Source organism: Lynx rufus, unplaced genomic scaffold, assembly GCF_022079265.1.
Source record: "Lynx rufus isolate CCGP_SWC_20201006 ecotype Redwood Valley unplaced genomic scaffold, mLynRuf1.p SCAF_18, whole genome shotgun sequence".
NCBI lineage: Eukaryota > Metazoa > Chordata > Mammalia > Carnivora > Felidae > Lynx > Lynx rufus.
In genome coordinates this window covers 40,767,240-40,783,164 of record NW_025814832.1, presented here as the reverse complement: position 1 = coordinate 40,783,164, position 15,925 = coordinate 40,767,240, and the positions used below count along the sequence as shown (strand labels likewise).

General features: G+C 55.3%; 2 protein-coding genes across 9 annotated transcripts in view; one reads left to right on the top strand and one right to left on the bottom strand.

Moving 5' to 3' along the window:
* MAPT (microtubule associated protein tau) overlaps positions 1-2,472 on the top strand; it is a 45,827-nt gene extending 43,355 nt beyond the window's left edge. For all 5 annotated transcript variants that reach the window (XM_047081684.1, XM_047081683.1, XM_047081680.1 and 2 more), the window contains one exon: positions 1,794-2,472. In XM_047081684.1, the coding sequence (XP_046937640.1) occupies positions 1,794-2,009 (216 nt within the window). In that variant the 3' untranslated portion in view covers positions 2,010-2,472. The remainder of the gene's footprint in view (positions 1-1,793) is intronic.
* Positions 2,473-7,287: 4,815 nt separating this feature from the next.
* Positions 7,288-15,925, bottom strand: part of KANSL1 (KAT8 regulatory NSL complex subunit 1) — a 178,515-nt gene continuing 169,877 nt past the window's right edge. For 3 of the 4 annotated variants that reach the window (XM_047081677.1, XM_047081676.1, XM_047081678.1), the window contains 7 exons: positions 15,727-15,915; positions 15,246-15,394; positions 11,631-11,752; positions 10,982-11,039; positions 10,612-10,724; positions 9,483-9,735; positions 7,288-9,121 (listed from right to left, as the gene is read on the bottom strand). In XM_047081677.1, the coding sequence (XP_046937633.1) occupies positions 8,894-9,121; positions 9,483-9,735; positions 10,612-10,724; positions 10,982-11,039; positions 11,631-11,752; positions 15,246-15,394; positions 15,727-15,915 (1,112 nt within the window). In that variant the 3' untranslated portion in view covers positions 7,288-8,893. The remainder of the gene's footprint in view (positions 9,122-9,482; positions 9,736-10,611; positions 10,725-10,981; positions 11,040-11,630; positions 11,753-15,245; positions 15,395-15,726; positions 15,916-15,925) is intronic. The other variant, XM_047081679.1, reaches the window with a different exon arrangement.

The following is a 15,925-nucleotide window of genomic DNA, read 5'->3' as shown; positions in this document are numbered from 1 at the left end:
GTGGTCTTAAAGCAGAGGCCGCAGACTGAGACCTCAGGACAAACCTGACCACAGACGAGCTCCCCGAAGGCCGGGGCGCGGAGGGCGGGGTACTCACGCCCTTGGATGGCCTTGCGCTCTCTGGCTCCCCGCAGCACCCCCTGTCACCCCCCCACCCCCACCCCGGACAGCAGGGTGGACCCGGTTCCCCAGACTGGGCTTCCAAGGTGCAGAAATATCATCTCAGTGCCTGGTCCCCGGTAAAAGAGGGGCCGGGAGGCCGCGCGCTTCGAGGGAAGTGAGGCAGGGCCCAGTTCTCTGAGGTTGTGGAGAAGGTTCTCTGCAAAAGCCAGGTGGCTCTTCTAGCTTCTGTCACCTGACCGCCTCCCCGGTTTAAGGCCTGGGCATTGGCGATTCCCTGGGTGAAGGAAGGTCTCTGCCCATCTCTGGAAGCTTCTATGTCCTGAGCAAAGCTCTGGGCTTGACTCTGCTTGGAGGTGGGACCTGGGCAGGCCGGGCAAGTGCTCTCTGCTCGTTTCTCCCTCAGCAAAATGGGACCGAAATATCCACATCCCCGGGTGGAGTCAAGCCAGAGTGTGAACTTCCATTTTAACTCACCTCTGTGCTGGCTGAGAAAGGGTGGGCCTGGCCCTGCCCACCACTCAGAAGACGCTGTCCTGACCCGAGTGTCCCTGCCTATCTAGTCCCCCACTTCCTCCTGTGATGGGCAGGAAGCTCTAACAAGCGGTGGAGTGCAGGACCCCCGTCTCCAGAGCGCCCTTCAGTTTGGGAGATTTGGGGACTTACACCCACGTCCAAGCCCCCCCCCCCACCACAACGGGGGCTTCTCAGCCGGGGTCCACGGACTCCCGAGTTTGTGCAGAACGCTTGTGGGTCTCTGAGCGCCTGCCCGCTTGTGTCCATCTTTCTGGCTTCGCCAGATGCACAAAGGTCTTAGGACCCCAAAAAAGGAGAGAATTCCTGTCCGCCACTTCCGGGCTCAGCAGGAGCTCTTATGAACTGCTCACATCTGCGACACAGGCTCTCTGAGGGTCGTGGGCATCCTCTGGAGCTAAGTACCTCTGGCCTCCTGGCCCTGTCATTGTTTCTCTCCTTGAAAAAGGACTTTATGGCACCATCGTTTCTAGCACACCTTCCAGGGCGGTTCACGCTTGCTGCCACCTCCAAAGCCCTCAGTCAAAGGCGAAGGGGAGGAGTGTGTGTGGCTCACGGCTGGACGGCAGTGACTCTGGGGATGTCCCTTAATCATCTCCAGCTTCTCCTTCATGCTTTACTTTGCAATTGGGTAATATTTTTTTTTAGAGAGAGGGCACCAGTAAGCGAGGGGCAGAGAGAGAGAGAAGCGGGGCCTCCCCCGGGCTCATGTGTTACCTGGAGCGGGGCTCGAGCTCACCCCATGGGTGACTCGAACTCATGAACTGTGAGCTCATGACCTGAGCCGAAGTCAGATGCTTAATGACTGAGCCACCCAGGCGCCCCATGCAGTTTGATGATATCTATTAAGATAAAATGCACATGTCTTTTGACCTACCAGCCATTCCGCTCCTAGGATACGGTTACACGTGTGTGAAATGACGTGCACACAGGGCTATATTCATACACAGCGCCAAGGGACGCGGGTGGCTGGCAGGCAGGCGCTGGAGGACCCGCGCGCAGGTGTTCACTCTGGGACGGTGACCAGACCACGGTCACCGCAGCCCCCCGGGGGGGGGGCAAGCAGGGCTTGCTCCCCTTCCTATGGCTTAATTCACCCCTCCTCCCCTCCCCCCCCCCAACTACCTCCTCTCTCGCAGATCGAAACCCACAAGCTGACCTTCCGCGAGAACGCCAAAGCCAAGACAGACCACGGGGCGGAGATCGTGTACAAGTCGCCCGTGGTGTCCGGGGACACGTCTCCGCGGCACCTCAGCAACGTGTCCTCCACGGGCAGCATCGACATGGTAGACTCGCCCCAGCTCGCCACGCTAGCCGACGAAGTGTCCGCCTCCCTGGCCAAGCAGGGTTTGTGATCAGGCCCCCGGGGCGGTCAATAATCGTGGAGAGAAGAGAGAGAGTGTGGAAAAAAAAAGAATAATGATCTGGCCCTTCGCCCTCTGCCCTCCCCCAGCTGCTCCTCACAGATCGGTTAATCGGTTAATCACTTTAACCTGCTTTTGTCGCTCGGCCCTGGCTCGGGACTTCAAAATCAGTGACGGGAAAAAGAGCAAATTCCAGCTTTCCAAATTGATGGGTGGGCTGGCGATAATAAAATATTTTTAAAAACATTTAAAAAGACGACCACACCCACCATTTCCTTGGGCAATTACTTTTGATTCTTTTTTTTTCCCCCTCCGCCTAGAAGAGGGAGGAGAGGCTCTGCGAGCTGCTTCTGGGGAATCTCAAGGGACTGCGGGCGCCCCTGCTCTGCCCTGTCCTGGGGGTGTCACAGAGGCAGCGGCAGCAGCAACGGATTTGAAACCGGGTGCCGTGTGGGAGCCGCGGGGGCGGATGTCAACTTTGTGGTGGGGGTTGGGGGAGGAGCCCCGGAGAGGCTGAGGCAGGGGAAGGGGGGGGAGGGAGAGGGCAGAAGGGACAGTGTGGGAGTGGGTGATGGGGGGGGTGGGGAGCCACTGCTCTCTGCCTGGAAGGACAGCGGGAAGGGCAGACCGCCTCGGCCGCCCACAGCTCGCTCGCGCCAGGCGGCCTCCCTGTGCTCGGTGGCCCGGGGTCCGCCACGGGGCCCGTGTGCCACCGTCCCCGCGGGCGGCCCGTGGGAGAAAGGCTCCGGTTGGCGGGAGGAGGTGGTCGGTTGGCGGGAGGGGGGCACCCTGTGGATCGCTTCCTCGGAGAAGACTGACCTTGACGTCCCGAGCGCTGGCCTCTTTCTCCCTCCCCGCAGGGTGGGGGCCCCACGGAAACCCTGTTTTATTGAGTTCTGAAGGTTGGAACTGCAGCCACGATTTTGGCCACCTCACAGTTCTGGGACTTTAGGGCTAAACCAGTTCTCTTTGTAAGGACTCGTGCCTCTTGGGGGCATCCGCCTGTTCCCAAGCCTGGGCCTCTGGCATCCCTGGAGCGTGCTGGGGTCTGGGAGGTGGGTCCTGAGCCTCCTGTCCCTCCCGTGGCCACTGCAGCCACCTGTCCTCCCTCCCCCCCACCATGCCCATGTGTCTGCTGTGCGGAGCCCAGTCACTGCCTGTCCCCCTCATGATGTCACACTGTCCCGAGTTCCCAGCCTCACCACGCCCCTTTCTCAGCACTGGACGTTGTTCAGACGCAGGAGGCACCTGCTCTCAAATAAAGGGGTGTCTGAGCGAAGGCAAAACCCAGGCACAAGGTGAGATCTCGGTCCCTTGGTTTAAGTTATAACTCACCCAACCGGTGCGTCCCCTCACAATGAACCTGATGACCGTACTCCGTCCCTTACCCCCCACCTCTCCTCACAGACATGAGCCAGGGTGGGCTCAGCAATGACCCGGGATGTTTTGGCCTTGTTTCTACTTGGAGAGCCTTTTCCTCCCAGAAGGCCTGGTCCCCTTCCTGAGTTGAACTGGCAGCAGGTTGGCCGTCCTGGGTCCAGAGGCGGCAGCAGGTCAGGCAGGCAAGGCCCCTGGGGCAGGGCCACACTCTGGGCCCCGATTCCACCCGAGCTTGTGACTGCCAGCCTCTCCGAGGCCCCGCCAGCGCTCAGCCCTGCATACCCCGGGAGGGGAGCACGCCCCCTCGGAAATGGTTCTTCCCCCCACCCCCCCCGCCACCCCCCCCCCGTCCCAGCTGGAAGCAGTGCTGTCTGTCCTGCTGGAGCAGCTGAACATATACATAGATGTCACCTTTCCCTCCCCGTCTGCACCCTGTCGCGTTGTAGTCTGATTTGTCTCTTTATGCTTGGATTCACCAGAGTGACTTTGATAATGAAAAGGTTAAAAAAAAAAAAAAAAAAAGGACGCATGTATCTTGAAATGCTTGTGAAGAGGTTTCTAACCCACCCCATGGGGGTCCTAGGTGTCTCTCCCTCCCACACGGGGGGCTTGGCTCCGGGTGGCCGGTGTGGCTCTACCCGGTCACAACCTCCTGATCTGAAAGGCTTCCGGGGCATCTGGGACCAGGTTCTGACATTGGAGAACCTTCAGCTTGGAGGAAGGCCCAGAGCACAGGACTGGGACAGGATCCCGGGGCAGAAGCTACGGCGCCCCCTTGCTGCCCGGCTGGGACTTCCCTTTGTTGGGGCAGAGAGAGGTGGATCTTGTGGCCGGCCTGGTCTGCAGCGAGGAGATGGCCCTCTCCGGTCACAGCCAGAAGCCCCCAGCAGCCACGAGGGTCACCCTGTGTCACAAGAGAAAGGAACCCGGGACCAGCCGGGGAGAGGCCTGGGGTCCCACCGCAAGCTGTCCCCCTGGAAGGGCAGCCCCAGCCTCCCCACCAAGCGCCCTCCAGCCACAGCAGGGCTTGGATGGACTGGCCGCCCCGGATGAGCCCCGGGGGCCCGTGCTGCCTGACTGCAGCAGGGTGACAAGTCAGGAGACGCCGTCCCCAGAGCCTTGGTGGGGGTCCCCGCCGACCTTGCACAAGCCCCGTCTGCTGCCACAGGGAGAGGAGACAGCCTTTGTGGAAAATCGCCATTTTAAAGAAATTCAGCGACCTCAGGCCCAGTTCTGCCACTTCCGGTTTGGGCACCGTTTAAGGCACCCCTGCGGGCTGGTGGGCGTCTAGGGCCGCCTCTCTAGGGCTGGCGGCTTCATTTGCAGCTCGAGCTTTCCGTGCAAGGAGTCATTTGGGCCCAGAACTAACCCGCCGTGAGGCTCTCTACCGCTTGGAGTCCCAGCTGCTCTTAGAGGGGTTCTGAGGAAGGGAAGGGAACTGTAGTTCGGAGTTGGTAGCTCTTAGAGACTCGGCCCCGCAGCGTTGCCACGGACTCCGGCTGCGCCTCTGTCTGCACTTGCCCTACCTTATCCTGAGGGCCTTGCTCAGAGGGCTCCGGGATCTCCCTCGTCGGGGAGGGGGGCAGGGTGGGGACTGCTGGGGTCGGCCTAGAGATCACAGTCTAGGGTGACCAGGTCAGTGCGGCAGGGAGATTGCAAAGGGATGCTGGCCTGTGACCTTCAATGAGGACAATCCCCCCTCCCCCCGCCACCACCAGGCTGGGCACTCTCGACCACCCCGTTCCCCCCACGTCCGGTCCGCGTCCCCTGGGTGGGCTGTGCTGTGCGCCTGGTTCCTTCAAGCTCTCCACTCACTTATCCGTAGTTCTATTTAAACGGACTTCAACGCGGAGACTGTATTCTGCTTGCGATTGCTTGTCGTGCTTCTGGGGGGAGGGGGGAGGAACCTGTAAGATAGTTACCATGGGCAGAGGGAAGTCTTGGAGGGCAGCAACCACCGAGTAACCCTTTTCTTCGGACCACCCACGTTTGCTAGAGGTCCCTGGGGTCCCGCCCGCCGGCCCCGTCGTCTCCTTCCCCACCAGGGGCAGGCAGCGAGGCTTGGGGAGGAGTCTGGAGACAGAGCTGCCCCCTCACGGGGGTCCCCGGGCCCACAGCCCCGCCTACCGCAGACCCCGGCATCCTTCCATCTATCTAAGCCGCCGGAGCCTCCGCGCCACCTTTCCCACCTGCTGCTGCGGACGTGCAGCCTGTGCTAGCGGCTGCTGAGAGCTCTTCCTTCTTCCTTCCCCCCCTCTTTTGTCTTTGTCCCCAAGTCAGGCCATCGGGTGGGGATGAGGGTGGAGGTGGAGGTGGTCAGCTCGTCGCACCTGTAGACCTGTGGCTTCGAGACTTCTGGTTTCTCTTCAGCTCTGAAAAGGGTTACCCTGGGCACCGGCCCAGAGTCCCCCCTCCTAATGGACTTAGCCCCGTGAATTTGCAGTGTTGGGCAGGACAATCTCTGGCACTTGCAAGTCCCATGATTTCTTTGGTAATTTTGAGGGTGGGGGGAGGGACATGAAACCATCTTAGCTTAGCTTCCTGTCTGTGAACGTCCATATGGTGTATTGTGTGTTTTAACAAACGATTTACACTGATTGTTGCTGTAAAAGTGAATTTGGAAATAAAGTTATTACTGATTAAGTAAGGTCTCCGTGCATGGATTCAGAGGACAAGAAAATGATTCACGATGTACGACGTGCAAGTCCTTTCCTAACCTTAGAGAACTTCGCTCCCAGCAGGAAATGTCAAGGTTGCTAAAATCTCTCTCTGGGGCCTGCAGGTGCAGGAAGAGTTCTCAAGACTCGTTCATTTTCACTCGATTCTGATTCTGGTGCTGGGAGTCCGTCCCGATCCAACTCAAAGAAAGGCCAGTACCCTTGTAGGTGGGCTCACAAGGCTGCACTCCAACTCCAGAGTCTGTTAAGACCCACACCGGTATATTCAGAGGGGCCACGGCTGCAGCGGGTGTAGGAGATCTCGTTTGCTCCCAGAGGCCCGGGGCTGGAGCAGAACACTAGGCCCGCCAAGGCTTACATTCCTTCCAGGCTTCCGGAGCCGCATTCCTCTCTCCTTCGGGTCCTCATTAGATTGGGGAAGGAGTCCGCTACACGGAGATAGCAGATAGCCCCTAGCAATGCCACAAAGAAAACAAATACCAAACAGTAGCCATATTAATTCCTGTTCTTTAGTAATTAGGTCAAGGTCCTAAGAAGGAGCCCTTCAATTTTCATACAAAGTTTCAAAATACCGGTTTTCTCCGCTTTCCCCCTTGTGCTCACTCTAGCCACTGCGGGCAGAAGCTTAAGCAGAGAAGGTCTTAAGTGCAGCCACAGACGCAGGAACAGGGCAGCCAGAGAGAAAGGCTCCCTCACGACTCGGCGCTCGTCGCCAGATGACTACCGTGGAAAAAGGGAATGAGGCCTGCCGGCGTCTTTCTCTCGTACATACAAAACCCAGCCCGTAGGCTCCTCAGAAGAACGATGCTACGAAGTATGTACGTTCTCACTGACCCCAACCCCAGAAAAAGCGGTGAGAGGTGGGATCTCCCTGAGAGCAATTCAGAACAGTCCTAAGATGTACTGCTGGCCTCACTAGAGAAGGAACATCAAGAGGCAATGACCAATTGCTTACACCCAACAAAAAGTTTATCTACACAGAGCCCCCTATACCCTGGGCACCCCTTACCGCCCCCCCACCCCGACTCCATCCTCTCCCTGGTGACCATCAGGTGGCCCTGCCAGGTGCCCAAGGACGGAACGGAGACTTCCCAAGGTTCAGAGCAAGTCCAGGGACCCAGAGAACTAACTGCTCCAGTGGGACAGGGTCCTAAGCTGCCACCCCCGACGTGGACCCGGTCCAATGTCAACAAAGGCCTGGCAACACAACGTTCTGTAACTTTTTTTTTTTATTTTTTTCAATTTTTCCTTCCTTTTTTTTTTTTTAAGCACTAGTCTGTGCTTTGCGAACAGAATCAAGACATTAACAAAGATCAGCTTCTCTGAAGAAAAGCATTTCTATAGAACAAAGACAGCTACATGTTTCGCTGCCAATACACAGCTCAAAGCAGGAAAAGAAAATATTTACAAAATACAAGGTTTTTTTTTTCCATTTTTGTTTTTGTTTTTTTTTTTTTTAACAATGCTAAAAGGGTTATTCAGAATTTTCAACCTTATAAATAGAAGAAGCACTTTATGCATAGGGATATGGTGCATTATTGTTTTTAAAGAAACAATGACAAACCCTTTAACTTGCAAACAGAATCAAAAAAAATCACTAATGTTGAAAATTGTGAAAAAACCCCAACCATTAAGCAGTTTGTCTACTATTTTTATACGATTACAAAATGGCAACAAAAAAAAAAATAAAAATAAAAATAAAGAAGTTCTTATTGCCCCCCCCCTTTTGGTGATGTGATCATACATGAGACAGGCATGAGGTTGACCAAGGGGGGTGATGAGGGAGTGATGGGAACCACAGCTAGGACCAGACAACGTTCCACAGGCAAGGGGAGCGTGGGAAAGGAAAGGCTGGACGCCAACAGGGAAGTGCGTGTGGGGGAAATGGGACCAAATGAATCCACGACGACAGAATCCTAGAGGGGAGATGACTGCTCGTGTCCCTGACCCCCCAGTTTGCAGAGGAGTGGGAATGGAAGTAGCCCTAACCCCACCTTCGCAGACCGGGGACACAGTTGGTAAAAACATCTGGGTGGAAGGCCTGGTGTGTGTGGGTGCGCGGGTGGCATCGGGGAGCAGAGAGGGAGCGCAAGGGGCGGGGCAGGGACCTGAGCAGCCGCAGTCACGTTACTGCAGTGGAGGAGTCAAAACAGAGAGGACCAAACGCAGCGGAAACCCAGACTAGGTCTCCAAGATCTGGATGACAAAGGGAAGCCGTTCTGTTGACTGAGAGTTCGGAACAGGTGGCGGTTATGGCCAAGAGGCTCTGGTGGGCGTGGGGGTGCCCTAGCACAGATGGCCAAGGGGGACCCGGCCAGGAGGGCCAGAGCTGGGCCGGGCCGCCGACAGGAGGAGAGGAGAAAGGGTGAGAATCCAGAGCGTGCTGTTCTCCCCCTACCCTGACCTCAGGCGGCAACGCTGAGCGGGGAGCTTGCCATTCCCTCTGCCCACGTGGCTGTCCCACCCTGTCCACAGGTGCGGGGCGGGGGCGGGGGGGGGGTGGTCACCTAACATCGCTAAGTCCAGTGATTCAACAGTGCGGAGGATGTGCCAGGACCAGGCCAGCAGGGTCTTATCCTGAACTTCTGTTTGCCAACTGGAGGAAGTGCTCAGGTGTGTGACAACAAAACATGGAAACCAAAACCAAACAAAACAAAAATCAAAACAAAACAAAAATACCAAAGTAGAATCTAAATTCCTTAAATTCACTAAAAACTGTGAAAATTTCTGGCATATGATGTTTGAATATCAAACGCAGAGATTTCTGAAGCTTTAATGCCAATAGTTAGTGAGTCTGTTTAGATTCTCGTATCCCGCTCATCTGTGAGTTGGACGCTGAGCTGTGACTGTTGTCGCCAAATGCCGACTCTTGAGGGGGACAACGGGGGGCGAGGTGGGGGCCACCTCTGCCTCTCGGCCAGTCTTGCTGCCTGAGGTGCGCCGAGTACAGCGGGCTGCCCGTTCCTGTGCATCCAGTTGGTCCTCACACTCCGTCTGGGGACTGTATGCCAAGGGGAAGGTTCGCCGTTCCCACGGCTGGACGGACTGTGGGGAGACAAACCGCCATGGTGAGAAGCTGGTTCCAGACTACGTTCCGCCCCAAGGCCCTGGCCCGAGACGCATGGATTCAAGTCCATGACCAATCTCCAGACTTCCTGGAGCGGTCCAGGAAGAGCCCTTACAGAGCCGGCAGTTCCATGGCACCTTCAGAAGATCAATTTCAAGTGCAGCCCCTTGTCCCCTTTAAAATGGGGAGGGGAGTAAAAATAAATAAATAAAATAAAAGTAAAATAAAATGGGGAGGGGAGTCCTATGACGCAGACCCATCTTCAGCAGGGGCTGTCCCCCTCCCCTGCTCTATCCCCCCACCCTGCCAACCCCCACGCAAAGGCCGTGTGTCCCTCACCTGTTCATCCAGCCCCAGCTCCGGTGTGGAACAGCGGGTGTCTTCACTGGCCAGGTGTCGTAGAGCATCCCGAGCCACAGGGGTGAGGGGCGCCGAGTGCAGTTCCGGGCTAATGGGGCTCCTTGGGGACTGACCGTGGGAGAACTCCGACAAAGAGTGGCTACTACTGACATCAGGGGAGGCGGGCTGGGGGGTGGAGGGGTTGGCACTGCCCAGCTGAGGGGTTGTCCGGCCATCTGATGACCTGTAAGACCTGTACACCAACAAGTGCAAATCTGAGTGCCTGGGTAATGGGGGAAGACGCTCTATCTTGGGCGGATGGGGAGGAGGCATGAAAAGGGCATCCCAACCAGAGGAGCCGAGGGAGATGGACACCCAACGGTTCTTTCCCAGAAACCACACGTCCTCTCGTTTCTTCCCACCACCATGTAGGGGGCGGGGTGGGTGGAGGGGGCACACAGGACAGTCGTAAGAGCCCTGTGTGCCCATCATCCCAAGAGAAGGCCACGGCTGAACAATGCCAGGGGCTACTCTCTGGCACAGTGCCCAGTGAATTCCCAGGAAAGGGAAATCAGTCTAGACTTTGAAAACTGTAGTCAAGGGAAAAAAGGCAAAAACAAGAGCCCTAAATCTTTCTACTTGAGAATCCTGAGGGCTTCTGCCACTGTTACAATAAATGGAGACAGGATGGGTCAGTTCTTTCATGCACGACCACCACCCCCCGTTCCACTGTCCTAAGGAAGGTTACCCTGGGTGAGGCCTCCAAAGCTCCTCTGGTTAAATCACCACGACCCGCAAATGGCCTCCTCATGCCACAGACACTACACTTGATCTTAGCCAAAAGGCCGAGAAGCGATCCTAATGCCACAGACAACTGGCGCCCGGAGCCCAGGAGAGCATGAAAGTTTGCCACAACTGGACAGTCGTCCGGCACTCAGCAAGGACCCACCCACGGGACCACGTGCCCTCATCAGTTCCACCAAACACCAGGAACTTCTGCGCTCAGGGCCACTGCCAGTGGAGGAGTATGCAGAGCGCCTGTGGGGCAGTGGCAGTTCCACAGACACAGCGGCCAACTCCCTGCCCACCCTCCCTTCACAGGCCTGGCCACCTGAGCCTGCCCCATCACCTGCTGCCCCGCCGCTGGGGTGGCACACTCGTGGTCCACAACCACCGAGCCCTCTCCATCTCCTCACACTTGGCATGTAGGGCGGCGAAGGCTGCATCAGATAGATCCTCGACCTGCAAGAGAAAAGCTTCACTGATCCCCTCTCCCCTCCAGCAAGCCGAGTTTAAGTATGGGTGGATCAATTCTAGAACAAGCCCCAGCCCTTACTAGGCTCTTCCCCATCCGGACAGGAATGCAATGAGCTTGCACTTGACACCCATGGGTCTTGAGGCACTTGGGATGTGTGCACACGTGTGTGTGTGTGTGTGTGTGTGTGTGTGTGTGTGCGCGCGCGCGTGCATCTCCTAACAGAGAATGACCATGCTGTTACCTCCTCATTCTCCTCGTCAGGACTCCCCTTCAGAGACCGAAGATCGACCTCCCGCCAGCTGCAAAATCAAGAAGGGACAATTGTGAGGGCTAGGCAACCGGGGCAGAATTAGTGTGTCTGTGCAAAGAACGAGAGCTGGGCGCGTGTGAACGACCCTGCCCTCTCACGGCTCGGCCCTGGTAGCCCCCAAGGCCTCTGAAAGAGGCTCCACACTCCAATGCCCCAACAGGACACAGGCTGGGAGACTGTGACAAACTCAAGCAAAGGGACTGTTTAGAGGGGACCACCGCTATTCAGTCCCAGCTGACTGCCACTCTGTGAGAGTGCCTGTACGGGGCTGCCCAATTTCTGAGTTGTCAACAAAGGCTAGAATCAAAGATTCATACGTGAAATCCTGCTTTGATGCGGACAACGAACTCCTCAGTGCTGTCAAACAAACATAGCTGCAGCCAGTTTGTGGCCTGTGGTCTGGCTGGTGCTCATATAATAGAGAACTGTATATAGAAACAATTTCACTCCTATCAGGTTAAGACTTTCTCTTAAGGAGAAGGCAAAACCTAAGGCTAGAACCCCAAGGTCTGTGACAAAAAGGGGAAAAGGCCAAGAACAGGAAGAACAGGGAGAGGAGCCAATTATCTAGGGCCCCTACCTGGGGGTAAGGATTTCCTTGTATTGTAGTTTCTCTACACGAGTTGTTGCAGCAACAGACATAGGGATGACAATGTTGTTAATGTCGAATGAGCTCTCTCCCCTTCTCCTCCTCACTGGCTGCTGTAAGACAAAGGTAAGTTTAAAAGGGAGGCACAATTTTGCAAACAGCAAATCATACACCTAAGACTTCAAACATTACTGGATCACCAGCCCCCAGGCACCTGGTCCTTGGGTGGGGGCCGGCCCTGCAGCAGCCACTGTCTACATCAAGGAGGTGGTCTGCCACTTACAAGGTCCTCAGGAGAAACGCGAGGTGGCCCTGAGGAGCACGCACCTCCAGCTCACAAGTCTCACTGGTCACCCTCTTCCTTTATGGGCTCACGTGGAAAAAGACTTCAGCTGAATTTTACAGGGTGGGCATCCTGGGGCCTCGAACCTAGTGCTGAGGTTCTGACTCCTCTGTATACACCTTTATCCCCTTCCTTTAAAGTCATCCTTTCTGTTTCCCCCGTTTATCTGTCACTCAGACCCATAGTGGCTCCTAATGCTTAACTGGGCCTAGTGGGGACTCTTCAGGTTAGAAATGCGAGTTCCCTTATCGGGAAAAGACCTCAGAGGACAGGTCCAGCTCAACAGATCCTCTAACCTTGGACATCACGATAGCCCTTCCTCCTTATAGATCTGAACTCTTCAGCTAAGTCTGTACCCACCATCTGCTCAGCCTATGTGATTTCCCCCTCTTTCTGGCTGTTATTCTTGGGGAAGAGTGGAGAGCTTTCTAGCTCTACCAGTGGAGCTGAATGGAGGAAAATGCAGGAAGAGGACCTGGCTCCACAGTTTCTTGGAGAATGGAGATTTGCTTCTCCAGGAGGCTGAGAAGATCAAACTCTCAGGAAGAAAGAAGACTAACAAGGATCCACTATCAGAGGAGGAGGTGGGCACCCACAGCAGCCCGGAGGCCAGAGCAGGAGTAAAGCAGGGAGCCGGAAAACCTGGTTTCTTCCATGGAGGAAAAAGTCCACCAGCTGCTTGGGCCCAGATAACAAACACCCCACCCTGAAACAGACACCGGCAGCCAAGAGGGGCCGGAGGCAAACGGCAGGATGCCACACACGCTGCCATGGTGACAATACAGCTGGAAACACCCGAGAGGCTGCACTCAAACCCAAGCCCCAAGTGTGGTCAGCTCAGAGGGAAGGGGTTAGCGAACAGCAAGATGAGGAAGAAGCTGTTCCCTACAACTAACCCGTCTACTACTCTGTTCCTGGAGGGTGATACAGGATGGATTCATCCCATCATCTCGGGACATTCGGAGAATGTGGTGAAAGGCAGTGTTTTCCGCGCCAGGATTTTGGCTGCGGTCACCTATGATCTCAGGTTACCACGATGTCTTTTCACCTCAACATCCTTCTCTATCAAATGAGAACAAACTGTCCTTTGCCTCACAAATTTAGGGTAACTGGTTAACCAGGATGTTCGAAGACTTTTGTAAATCTTGCCTGGCTGAGTTCTGCAGCTAAGGATTAGTGACTTCATGCCCAAAACCTTCTGCCACTGTCCCATCTCTTTTAAAATTACACTTCCCACTACAAGAAGTGTACCTTAAGGAAGCCTCAAGAGATTGTTTTCCCTAAACCTTGGTCAAGAATGAATGTGAAGCTGGTGGAAACAGGTGTGTATATTCCCTGAATCTTGTGGGCCTGTTATTAGTAGCTTCAAGGGAAAGATATGGGAGTGGGCCCAAGACAGCACCCTCGGAGTCTGTCTTGTTATCAAGCTTTCTACTACGAAAGAACAAAAATGGTTCAATAGGCTTGAGTGCCCTCCTCCGCCAGGCACTCACTTGGTCTGACTTAACTACTGTCTCCCGTTTAGAGCCAGTGGTGCAGAACGGGTGATGGGGATGGAAAGTGGTTCCTCAGAAGCAAGAGGGAGGAGTGCGTTACCAGGCAAAAAGGGGGATGCGGGTCTGGGGCCCCTCCTCTATCAAATCAGAATCTTCAGAGATTTCCTCTTTTTTGACCACTGAGGTGATACTGAGGTATACACCGGCTTTTGGAAAGCCCGCCGTACCTACCCCAGCCCTCCCCGCCCCCAACTTTCTCCAGTGTCGTCTAGCTTCTCTACCTCATTTTCAGGATCTGGCCTACTATTCTTCTTACTACAAATAAATCCATATTCTTTGAAAACATTTGGCAGTGACAGCCTTAAGGGTGAGCACAGCTACAAAATGTGTACTCAGTAAGAAGAAAAACTGTCAAGTGATCCAGGCCTAAGTTAACATCCTCCAGACACAGGAGGGCTGGCCGGGTGAGTGAACACTGAAGTCCCCCCAAGAACTGGTCAAGAGTTCAAACTTGAGAATCAGAGACAGACTCTCTGTCTTTGAAATCCTCTGGTTGTCTGAGACCCTCTGAAGGATAATGGAGCTCGTGGTTAAGATACCACATACCTATTTAGACAAAACTTGTGGGTGTAGGAGGTGAAGAAGGGAGGAACGAAGAGGTCATTCGGAAAAGATTGTCTGACTTTTAAGAGCAAAGACAGAACAACAGGAGCCCGTTTTGTGGGCTTGGGAGTTTCTCGATGTCCACTCTAAAGGGGATCCAAAGCACCCACACAGGGGACCTCCGCGACGCCTGGCCTCAGGCTTGCACTTAAGAGCTGGCTGAGCGGTCAGACTGCCTCGGTTTGAACTGCATTTGTAAGCCTCACAAGTTGCCTCACTTTATGCAATTTACTTATTGACCTTAGACAGCCTCAGTTTCCCTGCCTACAAAATGAGAATCCTCAATACCACTTACATCTCAAAGGGCACGATCAGAACTGAATGAGGTAACACAGGTAAAGCAGGCAGAACTGACACAATAAACGTCGTAGTTGCAGCATTTTATTATTACTATCACCACTGCTATTGTAACTACCACCTAAAGGGCCCTTCAGCAGGCACAGAGCAACTACAGGTGCATGTGTTCCAGGAGGCCCACACCGAGGAAGTCAAGTATCAGAAAGCAATCAGCGGGACCGTGTCTGCAACGGCCGTGCGAGCAGCACTCAGGACAGAGCGTGGCGCCAGAAGAGCTGCCCGCCGCCCTGCGCGCACCATAGGAAGTACTGCAGGCAGGGCCCACTGCACCTGTAGTTCCGCTCTGGGGCCTGAGAAGCGAGGCTCTGCCTTCTCCCTCCCTTCCAGGAACCCTAACGTCAGGGCTGGTTCTCAGCGCTCCAGCTCCCCCCGCCCCCCAGCATAACGAAAACAAGGAAATGAAGTGCCTCCAACGCTCCTAAGTGTCTGTCCTCCATTCCTCCTCTCGTGGGAACTTCTGGGACCCACAGGATTAGAGCCGCGGCCCGGCGGAGTCCCATCTGAAACCCAGCCCCACAGACCTGGAACAGGCCCAGACCGCCTTCAGAGTCTGTCTCAGCATCAAGCTTCCTACTATGAGAAACAACTCAAGGAAAACAGGTCAAATACCACTACTTTGACAAAAAATGGCACATCACGGCGAGCCGAGTTCCCCCCAAATCCCACCTTCTACCTTGTCCTCCAGAGCCAGCCACTAGGTGAACCGTGGCTGCGGAGGGACTGTGCAGCCGAGCCCAAGGTACTTACAGACGTGCTGGCCGTAACCTGTGGGCTAGAGCTGGTGGGTGCCGAGGTGTCCGATGAGGTGGAGAGCTGTCGCACCAGGGGACTGTGCGGTGGATGTTGGGTGGCCGCCAAGTAGTTGGAACTGCTCATGTCCGTGTGATGCTTCAACACTGCAGAAGTCAACAAAAAAGGAATACATGGCTACCTCAAACGGCTCTACTTCTAGCACAAGTTACAAATGCCAGCAATTCATAAAAGCAAAAATGCATTCTAAGCCTAGAGGATAAAAAGGTGAAGCAAACTGGTTGACGGGAGGTAGGGGACCGGGCAGAGGTTGCTGTAGCAGTAAGAAGTGACCTGCACTTAGAAGCAGTAGGGTCCCTCTACTCTGCCTTCCTAGAAAGTGAAGGACAAAGCTGGGGGCAATTGAGAGATGCCCAGGCTGCCCCAGAAAGCCCTGAGCAGATGCAAATGCAGGTAGAGGTGCCGGGCCTGGCCCTACCTTCACTTCTCTCAGATGAATGGTCTCGCAATCTCATTTTGCTGTGGTTTGGGTCGTGCACAGGTGGCGGTGGGTTGAGCAAGCGCTCTGCTTTGGGCGCTGTCACTCGCTCCACCATAGGCACGGCCCCCACATCGTCTAAGTGCTGCCTGTGGGTCCTGTCAGGCCGGGTTTGGTGATGGGACAGCTCTGAAGAGGG